At 45.7% G+C, this 18,160-nt stretch overlaps 1 protein-coding gene across 1 annotated transcript in view; it reads right to left on the bottom strand.

Annotated features, from left to right (window-relative positions):
- Positions 1–13,836: 13,836 nt before the first annotated feature.
- LOC149367208 (DNA-binding protein RFX2-like) overlaps positions 13,837–18,160 on the bottom strand; it is a 76,700-nt gene continuing 72,376 nt past the window's right edge. The window contains exon 18 of the mRNA XM_089554528.1: positions 13,837–15,083. Coding sequence (XP_089410654.1) covers positions 14,850–15,083 — 234 coding nt within the window. The 3' untranslated portion in view covers positions 13,837–14,849. The remainder of the gene's footprint in view (positions 15,084–18,160) is intronic.

Genomic DNA, 18,160 nt, shown 5'->3' with positions numbered 1-18,160 from the left:
CTGTCGCGTTCCACTTGTAAAGTTGAAGCTTAAGCGCCATTAATTAGCAGTCAATTAGTGATGAGTGATTAATCAGTAATTAGTCAATAATTAGTAATTGGTCATTACTTCGTCATCAATTATGTGTGACGTCATCCAGTGGTGACGTCACCAGTGTCACATAGGCAAAGTGCTGCGAAAACGCTTTCGCCTCTATGCACTTTAGACAGTCAAAGTGCCCCCTGAATATTTTTCACAACAGGCCCTGTACACTCCCCAGGCCGATTCACACGACGGACCGTTCGTCCGCGGCCCGCGCAGTACGTGTGCATACGTCAGCACTTTGAGAGGCGCGCTAGATGCATGGATGGATGGCGGCCGACAGCGCGCCCCTCAAAGTGCTGACGTATGCACGCGTACTGCGCGGGCCGCGGACGAACGGTCCGTCGTGTGAATCGGCCTTTTGTGAACCATCGTGCCGGACCACTTAGCACCACCATTCGTATAAATATTTGCAGACCAGCTCTTTGGCGCAGAAGGTTCCGAGTGGTATCAATCGATTCAGCGTGTTACGGAGCGCCAAATTACTAGAGTCAGAGCCTAATGTACGCGAGGGATTCGCACCGGCGACCTTTGCCACCCCAAACCGTATACCTTCGTGGTTCTTGAAGCGGCTGCTGTGGCCGAGCCCTTTGACGCAGAACGTTCCGGATGATGTCAAACGATTTGTCGTCTTGTGCTGTATGCGTTTGCATTAAAATTTGGCCTGTAATATAAAGTCCGGATATAACAAAATTTATACCGGATACAACGAAGAAGGATACGTACCACGTGATCATAGTTTAGAATACATTCAAAATAGGTGGCGCTGCGCACAGGTTACCCTGTTGGATGTATGTAAGGGCCGCACTCTTCATTTAACGCTCGATCATACGCAACGTCAGCGTCCTGTTAATGTTTAATCCGGCTTTCCTGAAGCCGTTGACAACCAGCTGTTGTGGCATGGTGTGCCGCGAATCAACGGCCCACAAGATGCCCTACGCATCCGTTATTTTTCGTGTAAGTATGGACCTCTTCTGGCACCCAGGCTTTCCAGTTCTTTCAAAGATTGTTCCTGAAGGCCCGGTTTACCGAGATATCCAAATGTTGAACGTGTTTCGTCAAGCCACCTGGCATTATGGCAATTGCACTATCTGTCTATTGCTTTACTTTCACACCCTCCACGATGTGCGCATGCATGGAATCTATTATCACAAGGCCATTTGGGTTAAAAAGTGACCCTGCGTTTTCGGAGTGCCTCGTCAATCCATTTGAGAATGATTTCTTCGGTTGGTTTAGGTTTATGGGGTTTAACGTCCCAAAGCGACTAAGGCTATGAGAGACGCCGTAGTGGAGGGCTCCAGACATTTCGACCACCTGGGGTTCTTTAACGTGCACTGACATCGCACAGTACACGGGCCTCTAGAACTTCTCCAAAGAAATTCAATCGCCGCGGCCGGGATCGAACCCGCGTCTTTCGGGTCAGCAGCCGAGCACCATAAACACTGAGCCACCGCGGCGGCAGAATGATTTCTTCATTCACCCACCCTTTTTCATTGCAAAGCACACGACAGTTACTAAGAAGATCTTCGTTGCAATTGTTTTGCGTTTGAAGATAACTAGCGACAGTAAGTTTTCACCGATCATGCTTCATGCGGGAACAACATTGAAACAGCTTCGCTCGTTGCTAGTTGTCGTAATGCTAACTGCTCTGGTTTCAATGCTGTCAACAGTGCGACTTGGTGGCTTGTCAAACGACAATGGCACTTCGACAGTGTTGTACACCTGTTGAAAAAGGCTGTGCGCCAGTCCGAATGCAACAATGTGCCACTCGCAGACGATTAACATGAAATGAATTCTAAGAGGAAGCATTTGTAAACTAAACTTACCTGATTTTCTGAGATCCCATCCTTCTCCACAGACTTCAGCTCAAAATATTAGAAATCCCATTTGCTCTCCCGCCAGTCGTCCTCCGACTCACTTATGCCTACCGTAGTGCGCTGTCGAAGACCAAGATGGTTCCTTTTCATAAACCTGGAGCACTGCGCAAGACTTCCCTTGAATGCATTGCTGCCTTCTTCAGCAGCCATAGTACGAGCAATGAGTCTGATTTCCACCGTCGACACCGGATTCTCCAATTTCCTCTGTTGCGATATTGACGCTGCAAGCTTTTCTTCAAGATGTGGCTATGCTGGTGTCTTCCACCTTCGAGCTTTCTTCTGTGCAGGAATTTCCTTTAGATTTTGCAAGGAAACCGCACAGATCCGCTCACATTTTTCGTCGATGTAAAATTCTTTTACCGTTGCTCTGTTGGTGCGCACGCTCAACTACACTCAGACTGAATGCTGCCGAGAAGGCCCTTCGGCATTTCGTAGCCATCGCAACCGGTCTGACAGTGCCAGCTTTGGTGATGTTAAATCTACGTTTATATGTCCCAGTATTTATTGTTTATTTATATCCATGAACTTCTGCGCATGTGCTCGCAAATACAAGCACTCGAAAGCAGCCACTCTTCGCTACCGCGACAGCATTTGCTTGCATATCGAAGCTGATTGCACATCGGAGCTGATTTCGCAACGTCATTTAGCCCGGTAACATGTCGTAGGCACGCACTCGGGGCACTTTTTTTTTTTCATAGCCACCGGTAGGTTTCTCCGGCTCTGCAAACAATATGAAAAATAAAATCACGTATAGTCCGCACGCACAGGTAGTCCGCATAACGCAAAATTTCAGCTTTTAAGCATGTATAGAGTTCGCGGACTGAAGTGCGGAAATTACGGTAATGAATATGTGGGTAATCTTCGATTCGCTAATTTGAGTGCTTTCCTAAGTAGCTTAAAGAAACTGGACAGAAATACAGAGCTAAGGCAGATAAGGGTCTTGAAAAATAATGCGAAGAAAGCACATGTTGTGTTCAGCAATCTGTGAGAAAAAAAAACGTTTATGATAAGCAGCGAACCACTGGCAATGGTAAGGAAAAAGATCTAGTAAGAATGTGTAGTCACCGCGGATCCAGACAAAACAGTGAGATAACAAGCAGAATAAAAGCAGCGTGGGGTAGATTTGGCAGGTACTCTCAGGTATACTCAGTAGCAGTTTACCTGCACCCTTAAGAGATAACAGGTGGTGTGTTGACATGTAGTGGCAGAGCTCAACACCACGTGCCACGACGAAAGCGGAGGAATGAACTGCCGCGGGAAGATCTTGAAGGGTGGATAGCAGTGTAACATGCCACTTGCCAGCGCGTGTGAAGAGCTGCGCTGAAATCTCGCATTACTGACTATCCTAATCATCTGTCATGTTTTGTAGCGAGAGCTACATCACCCGCAGTCTCGCCGTTTGTGCGCATGCGCGAGGAGCAGAGTGACGTCACAGCCGCGCAGCTGGTGCGCCGCGCCGCTTGCCCCCGACCGAGAACTGCGCACCTCTCGCTACGTATATCCTGGCATGGCCGAGCTAAGCCCCTGGCAATTTTTTTCGCCAAGCTTTCATTTTACAGTTAGCAAATCTGGCAGCAGTGGCAGTCCTAAGGATGGGGGGGGGGCATAGGTGGTAGTCACACTCCACCCCCTCTCCCCCCTCCAAAGAAAAAAAAAGCTTTTGCACATCTTCCTGAACGTCCGCTTTCCGGCTCTCACAGGGAAAGATGCGATTTTAGACGTAGAACTGGAAAGCTTTTTCATCTGCGATGCATCGAGTAGTCCCGTACTTTGTAATTTCACCGTGTTAACCGCTGTCTTATTTCACACAATTCTATGTTCGACAGGTTGGTAGTTATACGAGCACAATTCGTAGCGATTGTCAAGGTATCATGGTCCTGCCGTAAAGATACTTGTTCTGTTTGGAACTATATATGTTTTAGTGTCGACCGCTCTTCGTAAAGGGAGGCATCACCTCATCAAGTTTCCTGCCTTTAGTCACGTCCCCCAAGACAATAATTGTCTTGAATAAATAAAGTAGGCTTTTGCGGCATACTATAATGTCATTCTGGCGGACACCAGACAATTGGTGAATCGCTTTAACTAAACTAACTAAATTCCAATAGTGGACTTTCTATTAAAGCTGGGCTCCTGGTAGCAATTACAGATCTTGTAGCTGGCTAGCCATGTCAGTTATTAGAATTTAAAAAGCTTGATTTTCGTTGGTGGTGCAGCTCAACAAACTTTAACCATTCCTTGCCTGATTCGAAAATTCATGAAGAGGGCTTAACAGGGCTGGTTTGTGCAAGTTCATGGAATGGACGGAACCGTGCTTACAGACGGGATGGAAGAGAACAACACCTGAGCTGTTTCTGTGTTAGTCTCTACCATCCCGTCTGCTAGTGCTGTACAGTCCTTGTCATCGATTTAAAAATCCCGCGTCGGCGGCGAATGCTCAGTAGAACGTCAAATTGCATCATGCAGGTGTCACCTGACCTCTGCTGGGCAGATAGCCAGGTATTGCCGCTACGCACACTGTCTGCGGCGTACGGAGAGGGGCGTGGCGTGCCTGCTAATGGAGTTCGTAACAGCCATGCTGCAGGAGAAGCGAAATAGAGAGATGCACAGCTACCCTGTTCAGCAACTTCCACATGCTCGGTGTAATATGGAAAGCTAAAATCAGGAAACAAAAACACAAAAATAGCAACCAATGTGGGATAATTAAAAAAAAAGACCAAAAAATGAAAACTAGACCAATGTCAATATAAAGTAGGGTAATGAGAGCTTGTTTCTTCAGCTCACTTCATGCATAGTGCGATAAATGCTCTATCTGCAATTATCCTCTCTATGAAAGGATATTTTGTTCGTAGTTTTCATGTGACATCTAGCATGCGCGGATCTTTTTTAGTAGTTAGTTCTTGGGCTAGTTGGTATACTTGATTTAAACTCAGTTTTTCAGCGCAACGACACATGGCCAATAAGAAGCAGGAAGAGAAGGACGAACAGAGCGCTGTGTTCATCCTTCTTATCTTCCTGTTTTTTCTTTGGCCGTGTGCCGTCGCGCTGAAAAAACTGAGTTGAAATCTTTTTTAGGGGCAGTTCTGTTAAGAACTGATAAGACGAACAAATTTTCTGCTCCCGCTAAGTTCGTCTTAAAGGTACACTGAAGAGGAATCTGAACTCGTATTTTTACCGCTGGAACTCGATCTACACGTTCCGAGCGTTCGGAAACTTCGAGTTATTGCCCTGCGCGGCCGATTTTCCTCATTTAAATCGGATTAACGTTAGGCTCCCGCCTTTTAAAAAAAAAATCCCGCAAACGGTGGGAGGAGTCGACCGACCTTTCACCCAGTCCCGTGGCGGCTTGTCGCTCTGCCAACGGCGGAGTGATACGTAGTGATCGGCGAAAGCAGAGTCCACACGTTTTTTATTTCCGTGGCCTAATTTTCCGCTGCGTAGTCTCTGACTAGACCTATTTATTCACGGAAACCTGAAACAAAATAAAAGCGAAAGCAAAGTCTCCACGTGACCACCTGAAATGCACTCCATGCATTAGACGACTCCTCCAACCGTTTGCGGGGAATTAAAACGAAAAAGGCGGGAGCCGGACGTTAATCCGATTTAATTATGGAAATCAGCCGCACAGGGCAATAAATCGATGTTTCTAAGAATGCTGGGAACGTGTAGATAGAGTTCCCGCGGCAAAAAAATGAGTTCAGATTCCTCTTCAGTGCACCATTAAAGGCAGTCTACGGTATATACTTCCGACTGGGCTTAAATTCAAGAACACAGGCCTGGGACACATACACGAGTTTGTTTCCCATTTCAGCATCAAATTTCTTCATGTTCTTTATTTCACACACACACACACATGCACCAAACAAGCCCATGATGAGGCATAGCTTTCATTCACATTTTCTTACATATAAAGCGCTATAAATAACAACGGGACTGGGCTTAAGTCTGTCGGAAAATCAAGCAGAAATAAAATAAAAATTGAACACTAAAGCAACCACATATTTATGCAAGCTGTGCCACAGCACCAAACTTTCGATATGTCTAAAAGGGAGATGAAGCAAGATGAAAAACCGGGCGGATTGCACTCAGGATGGGTCTGCTCAAGTTTCGATAAAAGAAAGGCATGGGCAGGAACAAAGAGATAGAAGCAATGCGCAATGGCTGATGTTATCGATCACCAAACGTGTAATCTGCGTGAAGATGAAGACGTGTTCACTGGTAGATAGAAAACGGAAAACTCGTTCGTAAAATAGGACGGACAGGGCCGTTGAAAATGAAGGTAGGGGCTCTTCTTTGCTGTGGTACAAATGTCAGTACACTGAGGCACTCAACTGTAATGTAATTAACAAGGCAAGAACTACTGGCCACTTGCAAACCCTCGCAAACACATCTGTGTTATTTTTATTCTGCAAAAATATGCGTGCGCACTTTTTCCTCATCTCCAGAGAGGCGCTGTTATGCCAGGATCATCCACAAAAGAAACGTGTGAGCACTGTTAAATGTCTTAACCGCTCTTCATAACTATCTTGTCAAATCGTGCGGGAAGAGACAGGTGGTGGCATTCAGTGTGAAAGAGAAGAATCACTGCTTTAATGGATGGTGCAATTCATGATGCTGAACTGATCGGAGATCCTTAACATGCATTATGTTTTTCTCAACATGAATGCAGTCATAACTAACTTTGGCAACTAGGGCTTTAGAGACAAGCGAGTTCTTAAAAGCGTTTATACGTTAACTGCGACTGAATGGGACTGCAGTGCAACAATTATTTTTAAAGGAACAAAAAAGTTTATGCGACAGTTGTGCCTAAGCCTGAATGCTTGTGCCCCTTTTTGCAGTTCTTCCCTAGTCAACAGAAACCACAGCAAAGAGCTGTAGCATCATACTTTATACCAACTTTTGATCAATATACTTGTCCCTCTTTTGTAATTCACCTCGACTAATGCAGCTCCTTCAACAGCTTTGATGCGTACTATGATAACTTCATGATAGCCACCAGCAAGTTAACCTTAGCTTGAACCCCACTACAAGGTTCGTTTTTACTTATCTGACCGCATTTACCACCCAATATTACACGCCATGAACGACTCTTCCAGCAGTGTGGTGTATGGTTCATTCCAAGAGATGCAATACGCGAGATGCAATACAGACAGTGAGTACTCCGAAATAGCTGCACTGCCGTCAGAGAAAGTAACGAAAGTCGTAAAAGAACACCACACCCTCCGCAGACAGAGGCAGCGAAACAAGCCACAGCAACAATGAAGACCTCCATACGAAGACATGCGCACACTCCCACTCAAAAGTAACAAGGACATCGCACATCAATGCGTTACAGCAAAGCATTTCCATTTCCTCGGGGGGACCCTGTGGGTCACACTGTATTGTACATGAGAGAAGGAAAAAAAGACACTCTCCGCTCGTGCAGGCACATGAAATCCATACCTTAGCAATGACTAGAGTTTTCATGTTCTCTTGAAGACGACACAGCGGACCAAAACATGAAATCTGCACATGATGCCATCAAGAAAAACTTTTTTTTTTCATGTGGTTGTCCTGGGTGTGCAATGGAGGGATGCTGGGAACAAATGCCCTGAAAAGTGGACCCCGGGTGGCTACACATGGACAGCTTAAAGGAGTGACGCGTTGCGAGTGAGGACGCTGGACAACTCCACTTTGCAAGATCGTATTTTGCTAGCCATGGCATTACAATGGTACCATCATTGATTTATGCATCGTGAACATATCAAACCTGCGTTTACAATGCTGTGAATTGAGTGAAACCAACAATGCGTGACATTGTTTTGCATCAATCTAACATTTAAAAATATGAGCGTCAAGATGAGACAACACCTAGACATTGCCAAGACAACGAATCAAGCAGCTTTTGTTAGTTCACAGCAGGACAGCAACTTTTCTTTTTATCGGTGGCAGTGAAGAAGTCGGCAAATAACAGGCGTTCTTTGAAATCATAATGACATCGTGGCCTTCAAAGAGGCAGCAACATTTGAGTGCCTACAGTGTGATGATTCAACATGCAACAATTTTCAAGACAAAGTGCTCCAGTCAAGCCCCCCTGCATAACCACAGCAAGTAGACAAAAGCCATTTTGTACAGTTACATTGTCACAGATGCCATTGGCCACCATGCAAGCCCAAACATACCGCCAATAACAGTCTCGAGCTCCTATTCAGAGGCAAATGTTGTCCTCTCCTTTTCTAGGGCACTGCTTTTGGCATCCCTCTCCCATGAAGCGAAATGTGTTAAGGGTGAACTCCCACGTAAAAGAAAAAGAGAAGTGACGATGAAAACTGCTGTGCCAGGCATGCAAATGCGCGTGGTAGATCAAACACCGCACTTATCACTTTGATACAATGAGGGCGCTGACGATGACATTGAGTGCATTAAGCAGTGGTTGTCCAGACTCAGTTCATGCACACTATACATACACGCCAAGGAAACCAGGACGCTTGCCTTTCACCTTAGTGGCTGTACAGAGCACACGGAGTGCTTGCTTATGGGACGATTAAGATGCCTTAACATGTTTGGTGAAGGCACGGTGCTATACATCACACCGCAGTAGTGGAGGTTGAATACAGCATTTACAGAAGGGTGTATTTGAGACTGCGCTGACTAGGCCTCCTTCTCTTCCTTAATATCGATTACGCAGCAACTGCCACCTTTTGAAGTGGTGGCTAAATTTGTTAGCTTGGTGATAAATACTCCTGTGCAGCTGGTCTTACTTGCCAGCTGATGCTCTAAAGAAAATATGTTGAAAAAGAAACCCAGTTACGGTCATCTAGGCTTCCATATTGTCACACTGGTTTAATGCTCCTTGGACTGACTCTGTTGCCCCTGAGGTTGCTTTAATTGCTGCTACAAGGCTGAAAGTAGGAGCAGGCTACCATGTTATAAATCAATGCGAAGTGCGTGACACGGCCCAGGGAGGTGCAAACCCCAGAAAAGAAAATTGAGACTTGCACCAGTTTTTTTTTTTTAAGATTCTGTGCTCAGGACAACCTCTAAAATGTTTGCAAAGATATGTTGACGCTGCACTGCCAAAAAAAGAAAAAGAAAAATACTCGAATCTAACTTATAAGTAGAAGGTGTTGCAAGATGACTGCATGCATAGGCTCACCTCACTGCATATTAAAGTTACCATGCCCCCCCCCCCCTCCCCCCCTCCTGAGTATAGTTGCTCCAAGGCTCACAAGAAGGTCTACAAGTCTACATTCTTTTTATATTTCCAAGAACAGCCATTAGAGATCAAGAGCTTCCCCTACGTCTGTGACACGGCTCAGAGAGCATCCGGAGCGTGTGCTGCACCGGAATCCGAAACTACAGGACCGGTCGGTGACAGTTCGGTTTGCCGCTAGTCGGGTGGCCGCACGCAAGTATAGAAGGCGGCGTGGAGCGCTGTTTCATTGCTTTTGATTTCCATTTGCCTCTGACTACTGTTTTGCTTTGAGCTCCACGTGCGACGCGATGCTATACCACGGAGGAGGATGGGGGGAAGGGAGTGTGCATGTCGGTAACTTTATTTTTGTCAACGAGGGCGGCAAGTTGAGGTGCCAACTTATGTTCGGAGATTCAAAGAGGACTTATAGACGTCAATATACAACAGCCCCATAAAGAAACCCAGTTCTACTTTAAACTTTTCCAGAAAACAGGCATGACTCATCCAATCTAACCACGCAGGAAAAAAAAAAAATGCTGTTTAGAAACATACCACACAACCAAAGACAAAGGCAAAAGCCCGGTGTGTACAGCCCACCCGTTTCTTCGGGGTATGATGCAGAAAATGCTCAGCATTAAAAAGCTCAATGAATTACAGCAGCTCACAGCATTAGCATGTAAATGTTGCAAAGAGGCTTATCACAGATGTAAACCTACCCGGTCTTAAAACCTTCGACCGTTCTGCAAAAACGGCGAAGAAACTCAGCTGTCTCACAATTTCGCTATGGCTTAAGTCTATCAGCTACGGACAACCAGAATGCTCTCATTCCAATCTTTGTTAAGTTGGTCCCATAAGTAGGTACAGTACAGAACGTGGAATGTTCCACAGCAGTAACAAATTTCTTGAGTGTGGAAGATAGCCTTCAGAAAACCTAATCAACTGCAAGCACTGAGGGTGGTAATCTCTGCAGAGGTCGCCACATGCAATGGTACTATGTCTGTGCTTATATCTTTCGCCTACTCCTACAAGCATTGCGCCAACAAAATTCGTTCCTTTATCAGATGATCAGCTCTTCCAGTCCTCCAACCCCGAAATAAGCGCATCAGTTATTGATGCACGCAATGACCAGCAACGCTAAAGACGTCAGCATCAGAAACTTCACTAGTACCTTTAATGTAGAAAAACAAAGTGGCAAGAACTTGGATTTTTAGCGTTTTTTACCGCTGACAAAACGAACTGCTAAGAACTCATATTTTTACCGTTTTTCACCTCTGACCCAAATATCGTATTTAGTAGAGTTGCTTACGCCCTCACACAATCTCCACACCCTTAATTTTACCTGGGTTTATAAGCAAAAAAATGACCCGACACTGAGGCAGCAATCTGATACCTAGCGCTAACACACCTAACACAGGTCGCCAGTTCGAATCCCTGCCGTGAGCTAGACTTCAACTTAACTAAGTTTATGCTGCATGAAAAGCGAAATCGTGTACCACCATCCCGAATCCTCTGCGACAAGCGGTTGAGCTGCAATTTTCATGAGAAGATTGGTAACGACGTGGAATTCGGGCTACATAGGTCACCGGTTTGAATCCCTGCCACGAGCTAGGCTTAACACAAGTTAGGCTTAACTTAACTAGTAAGATTATGGTGCGCGAAACGCTGAATCGTACGGCACCATCCGGATCATTCTGCGGGAAACTGTTGGCCCACAAATTTTACATAAATGTCGGGTCTAAGTGGCTCGACTTTGATGCCTGCCAAACAGGGATGTATATATACCAGATCGACATAGTTCCATGCAGACCGTTGGGGGAGGGTATCTGCTAAAACCGGGGTTGTCGTTTCGGCAGACCTGGTGATGTGGCTACGTTCTATCTTTCCTCACATCTTTCATTTCTCTTCTGTCTGCACAAGGCAGAGATTGTGGCTCAGCTCAGGCCATTTTTCCTTCAGTTGCAACAACAACACAATAACAACGTAGTTTAGTTTTGAGTTGATGCCAATCACTGGGATACAATGTCGTTGCTATGGGGGCCACCATCTTGGATTCTATCCGTGGAATGAGTATAACTCGGGAGGCTCGAAACGCGACCAGTAGAGAGCTCAAGCTCTGAAAGAATTGTTACTTGCATATTTTACTCTCCGTGCTGGGCCAGATGATCAGCATGCATGCGGGTGCCCACAAGGCAGACTTGGGAGTATCGGTGTGGCTGCGAAAGGTACGATTGGCGAGGGAATGAATTGTGCGCCATTTAAATGGTTCGCTGGCGCTGGCTGCTGCTTTCCCAGACGAGGTTACGCGCACACAGAGATCCGAAACTACCAAACTGTTTGCGGTTCGGTTTGCCACAGTCAGCCGGGTTGCACGTGCACGCGAGGGTGCCATTTTATCGCCTGTTATCTCCAATTTGCTTCCGACTGCTGGCTTCACAAATGTATGGTTGTGTGTTTACTGCTTTATGCTTTGCATCCCAAGTAGGACAGGTAATTGGCTTAATATTGGAAATGGCTGGTTTTCTCTGGTTCTTTACAGGACTGGCCTTTGTCAATACATTGCCAATATTGAGCCAATTAGCTCTGCTGCTGGGGATACACCATCATGACATACCACGGGGAACTACATAGCGTAAGGTGGGGGGGTATGCGTCTTATATTTGGGGTCATTTTTTTGTTTTGGCCAGCAAAGGGTGCGATTTGGGGGGTCGGCGTATAGGTGGCAATATACAGTGTATATTAAATGTTAGGACCATTGCAGAGCTTTTAAGACATGTTCAAAGTTTTCATGTAATTCGCGCACCCGCTTTTTGAAGCCTTAAGTAAAGAAAAAGTGCGCAAACTACGAGAGTGAATACGGTTAAGCGCTAAGAACTCAGATTTTTAGTGTCTTTTCACCACTGACAAAACAAGGTGCTAAAAGCTCCGATTTTTAGTGTTTTTTTACCACCGACAAAACAAAGCTGCCACCCACACTGGCAGGCATGCAAATTTATAGTTCCGTTCAATAACTGATCACCACTTCATTGCAGCGATGATCTGGATAAGGCTCCTTCACGCATTGTATGCAGTGCTCGGGGTACGCAAGGAGCCTCGTAACAGAAAATTCCTGCCTACTGCACGCAACTTCTGGCCACACACGTTGCTGTCATAACGGAGCAGCTGACGACACAAAAATGTGCAACAAAAGGACTCAAAATCCAATGCAAATGAGTTAAAGCAAGCAACAAAAATATTCAACAAACAACAGGTAGTTTGCTTTAAAAAAAAAAACTGGGTCAACCTGGTTACAGCCCACAGTTACAAGGCTGCACAGGTCAGCAAATATGGCAACTTCCAGATGGCGAAACAAACAAAAGATATACTTACAAAGGTAGTTGGAATTGGCACGGTCGTCAAAACATTCTGCACATTAAAAATACCCAAGTTCTTCTCCATGACATCACATTATGTATATGTGCTAACAGCACGCATCAGCTCGGCAATGTAAGTAAGCAAGGAAAACAAAAATACCGGGATTTGATGTACTGCTCACTGCAGTGCGGCTGTGAAGTACGTAGCAGTGACCATGGGCTCGAGTGACTGCATACTCCGTGCGAGTAGGACCTGAATGACAATGCCCTTTGTGTGGCTAATATGAACATCAATCATCAATAAAGTTACACCACAAAGCAGCAGCAAAAAAAAATGGACATTCTTAAATTATAAACTGCAACGTGACTATTCACACCCGCTGCTAAACACAAGCTGAAAACACAGTGTGCCTACTTCAGTCACACAGCACAGACACCAGCAATCCCATTTTGAAACCTTGAATGTCAAAAGCCACTATGAAAAAGAGGCTATGAGAGATGTGTATCTATGAAGGCCTCAATACGCACGATTAATCTACCACGTTTTGCACCCTCTTTGGGCATATATGTACAAAAAGATGTTATGATGTTTAGTTGGGTGACACTAAAAGCAATGCACACGCCATTTCTGCGAGATAAATATAAAAAATTTTGCCCCTGGAAGATACCTCCATGAAGAGTCCGGCCCTGCCCACCAAGCTCAATTACAGCGTTCAAATAATAAAAAAAGTCAAGGTCTCCTCATTCTTATGGGGGGAAGAGGGTCTAAAAATTGAATTTTTATTAATGAAGTCACAACCATGAAATCTTCAGGGAACATGCATTTTTGCGTGCTCATTCCAAATACCTATTTAATTTAATTTGAAGTATAACAAGTCCTTGTGCACTTATGCAGTATGTTAGGCAACTTTTGCCGAGAGATCGAAAGAAATTCTACTGCAGGGAACTTGTTAGATTGCATACCATTGGTTTCTCGTGACATCAAGCTATGCACTAAGGGTAAAATTATCATCCTGCCTGTTATAGAAGGTGAGTTACAGGATTTTGAAATCATCAGTTTCTTCCAGTTTGTGAAGTGGAAAATTCAAAGCAGTCGAACTCAAATCTATGATAGAGAGGATAATAATTTTGCCCTTATTGCATAGTTTGACGTCTAGACAGGCCAATGGCATGCAATCTAACAAGTTCCTTGCAGCCAAATTTATTGAAAGCTTTCGGCAAACAGCTACATAACATATTATTAAGTGCACAAGGACTTGTTTTACAAAAAATGAGATTACTTATTTGGAATCAGCACGCAGAAATATACGTTTCTTGATGATTCCATTATTGTGACTTCATCGACAAAATTTTTTTTTCTAAGATCAGCTTCGCCCCTTAAGGAGGGAGAGGGAACGTGGAAACACGTCCGGAGTGTGAAGCTTCTGTTGCAGTGTGAAACCGGGATCAATGGGAGAAAGGCAACCAGAGCTCAGGATATGACTTCACTGACTTTTGCACTACTGCAGCAAGCAACAAACACCTTTTTAAAAAGACAGACACAAAGACTATCCAACAAGAGACACAACTACGTTCTGTCAGGCACCTTAGTTTGTTGTTTCACTGTCACAATAGCATCTTCCATGTTGCCTTCGAGAGGCCAGAATAGCGGCAGCGGGCTGTTTTCTGAGTGCGCGCCTTTTCCAACTGTGAACTTGGAAACCTGAAGGCAGCACAATAAGAGATAAGAGTAGGTACTGTCTGCCTGCCCTGCACTGATAAGCTTTTTTCAAGAGCTCTAATCAACCTTCTCTTCCGACTATCCGAAACAGAACCAATCTCCTACTACCCATAAAAGAAGAGTTTCTGCCAATCGCCCGCACAGCACTTGTTTAGCACGTTTTAGACTGTGCTCCAAAACGTTGCGTCACTTACGAGAGGAGGCACTTTTAAGCTTTACCCCAAGCTTTCAGGCAGGTGCTGACTTTGCGAGTGCCACGTGCAAACCACGCATTCACGAAACCAGGCATTTTGCTAATGAGAACCATAACGAACACCTAGTTTCCATTCATTACCATTTGATGAGGGCTTGGGAGAAAAAAAAATGAAGAAAGCACAAAATGTGTAAAGTGCACTGTCTGCTTTCAAGTCTTAGAAGCAGATGATAAAAGTTCTGCACCAACAGGACAGACTGCTGCCACAAGGGGCCGTGCTGGACATTCAACTGACCGCTGCCCTTTTTTCATGATTCCGGAACAAGCGAACAAGATTACGTAGAGTCTGTTCAATCTCCACGGCAACAAGTAAGCGGGCGTCCGGGAGATGGCTCGACTTCTGCAAAAGGTTGCAAGGCCCTCGTCTTCAATCCTTCCGGGGCTTGCCAGCGCGTGACTAGACTGTCTTTAGCTTCTTGGCTGGCGACGTTGCCGGCTCGGTGTCGGCCGCCTGCGTCTGACTCACGATGTTGGCGGGCCAGCCGTTGGCAAGCACCATGCTGTACGCGGCAGATTGGACCGCGCGCGTCGAGCAGTTGCTCGTTGACGACGATGGTGACGAACCGTTCTCGATGACTCCGTCAGGGCTCAGGGCATCGCAGGTCATCGCCTTGGCTCCCATGCCCAGGAACTGAGGGGGATGATAAGAGAGACCAAGCTATGCTCAGAACTCTTGCCTCTTACAGGGATTGATCAGTGACCCAAACGTGTAAATAGGTAAATTGGTTTTTGAGGAAGGGAAATGGCGCAGTATCTGTCTCACATATCCCGGCGGACACCTGAACCGCGCCGTAAGGAAAGGGAGGAAGGTGGGAGTGAAAGAAGAAAGAGAGAAAGAGGAGTTTCTTTAACTTGGATTGCTGCATGTTCCAAGTTCAAGGTCTAACGTAGGTCTAAATACAGATAAAACCTTCAGATAAAGCAAGGGGAAGGAAAGGTACACAACCGGCCACCTGGGTCAGCGGACACCTTAGTCGCACTTTCGACCACCTGGGGATCTTTAACGTGCACTGACATCGCACAGCACACGGGCGCCTCTTGCGTTTCGCCTCCATCGAAACGCGGCCGCCACGGTCGGGTTCGAACCCGGGTACCCAAACGTGTCAAGAGAATGAAAAGATCATGCCTCATATTGTACAAATTAATCACTGCAATATTGAAGAAGTGAGGATTAATAACTTTAACTCGGAACTGAAAATATAGCACGCAGTGCCATCTTGTGGTGAAACCCTGCCATTATTAGTGAAGTCCAACATGTGCCATCTTGATAAAACAATAGACTTGTTTTAAAAGTACAAGGTGTTTTTCTTTCAGGAGTGTTCCTGATGTTTCATTAAAGTTCATGCTCTATCCAGTGCGTGCTTCGATGAAAAGCAACACACCCTTCGCATCGCCGAAGATGTACTTTTAGCTTTTGTCACCAAATGGTGCCAATGTGCTTTGCATTTCCAGGATGAAGCTGCAACTGCAGTCCACTAAACCTTTCGTCAACAAGGTGTACGTAACTGTGCCGTAATAGCTTTCAGTGTGGAAACTAAAATGAATGCTACTCTATATTAAAAATGGCTAAGTACTGTTTGGGGTGGGTGAAATTTAAAGGTTTACGGTTTATGGAGGTTTAACGTCCCAAAGCGACTCAGGCTGTGGGGGACGCCGTAGTGGAGGGCTCCAGAAATTTCGGCCACCCGAGGTTTTTTAATGTGCACTGACACTGTACTGAACAGAGGCCTCTCGCATTTCGACTCCATCAAAATTCGACCGCCCTCCGCGGTGGCTCAGTGGTTATGGAGCTCAGCTGCTAACCCAAAAGACGCGGGTTCGATCCCACCTGCGGCGGTCGGGATCGAACCCGTGGTTTTCGGGTCTGCAGCTGATACGTGTTCCTTGAATATTTCATAATTGTGGCTTCATTAATAAAAACCTTTGGCCTAACATCTTGACGGCATAGAGTTCTAAAAAAAAGTAACATGAGAAGCCTATCGTACACATTATACTACTCTCAATTGACTATTTATGCCTCCTCTATGCCTGCTATGGTCTAGCTGAAGTCATAAGACAAGAAAAAAAATCCTCAAGACTGAACAATGCTCCGTCAGGTTTTTTCCTCAGCCCTTTCATGCACAGCAAAACCTTGTTAATTCGGACTCCAAGGGAGCGGAAAAAACGGCACAATTACTGAATGTCGAATTATCAAATGCTCCCCCCCCCCCCCCGTCCCCCCCCCAAACTGCCAAAAAGCATTCACTTAAAGGCACAATTTATCTTGGCAATTTTTATCACCTTTTAGGATGAAAGCTGCGTGAAAACAGCAACTGCTCGGAAAACGAAACTCCGGACTGCGCCTATCAACGGGAACCTGCCGATTGTCAACACACCTGCCTTGGCATGCAATCAACGGGACATGCAATTCATGCAACAGGACATGTGATATGCAATTCAGTCCTGTGGACTACTATCAAAATATAACCAATGTGAGCCCCATTGTGTCTGAATAAACGAGCTTCCAACACCATAGACTTGCATGGACATTTGGCGGGACTCCGGTGGCAGCCCCAATTATCCGAATTAACGAGGGCCATATGAACGAGGTTTCACTGAATTTGTTTATATAGTCAAATCTCTTTAATTCGGCCCCCGTTAATTCGGAAACCCGGATAATTCGGCCTCCCTGTTCCCTCTCGTAAAAAATGTACAGGAGTCAATGGCACCACACACTCGTTAATTTGGAGTGAAATCATGCATGCACAGGTTAATTTGGACTGAAGACAGGCCAGGATTGGTGCTAAAGTCAGTTTCCGAGACACACATCGCTACTGTCGTCATCCGGAAACCAGTGCCAGGCCGAAAACCACCCTCCATTCTCAAACCGAAAACATAACGAGGGAGCAACGTTGCTTCAGTAAACACTCATTTATTCGGCCTCCGTTCATCCAGAAATTCGGACTGCCACCGGAGTTTCGCCAAACGCCCATGCAAGTCTATGGTGTCAGAATCTTATTTATCTGGACACCGTGGGTCTCACATCGGTAAATTCGGACGAGCCCCTGAAGGGGCACCGAGTCGAGATATGACATGCTCGATAGGCGATCGTCCAGGTAGTCATTCGTCCACAGGCCTGAACTGCACATTACACTTAATGCACATCACATTTGCAGTCATATCACATTTATTACATTTACAGTCTTGTGTATGCATAGGGGGCGCTACCAATCATTCATCTCATCTGTATACAGTCGCCGACCGATTTTTCGGACTCTGCGGGACCTGAAAAATGGTCCGAATAATCGAACAGTCCGAAAAATCCGTGAACTTAAAAAAATACTTTTCTGCAAAAAACCGGCTTTTAAAATCGCAAAAATCGCTGTTCCCCATGTTCCGCCTGCAAGCGATATTAGACTCCATCTGAGTCATAGCGGTGCTTTCCTCATGCACGCACCCTATCACATGATACCAAATAGTGTGATGCGGCTGCGGTCATATCGCGAATGAATGCAGTCGCTGCGCGAAGCAAGAACAGTCACTTTGCATGGGGCAATGACGTTCGCGAAGACCCAGAGATAACCCACGGGAAGACAAGCGGAAGCGAGCGCCTCCGAATGCATCCCCTCCTCTTCCTGTCTACCGCGTTTGCTGCCCAACACCGCGGGGCGCGTCGTCCAAGCCGCAGCGGACGCTGCTGCTGTCCCGCTGTACCGTTTTCAATGCGAT

This window comes from Amblyomma mixtum, chromosome 1 (assembly GCF_055824585.1).
Source record: "Amblyomma mixtum isolate Tamu chromosome 1, ASM5582458v1, whole genome shotgun sequence".
In the NCBI taxonomy this organism is placed as follows: Eukaryota; Metazoa; Arthropoda; class Arachnida; order Ixodida; family Ixodidae; genus Amblyomma; species Amblyomma mixtum.
The sequence above is the reverse complement of the archived record's forward strand: the minus strand, read 5'-3'. Positions and strand labels throughout refer to the sequence as shown.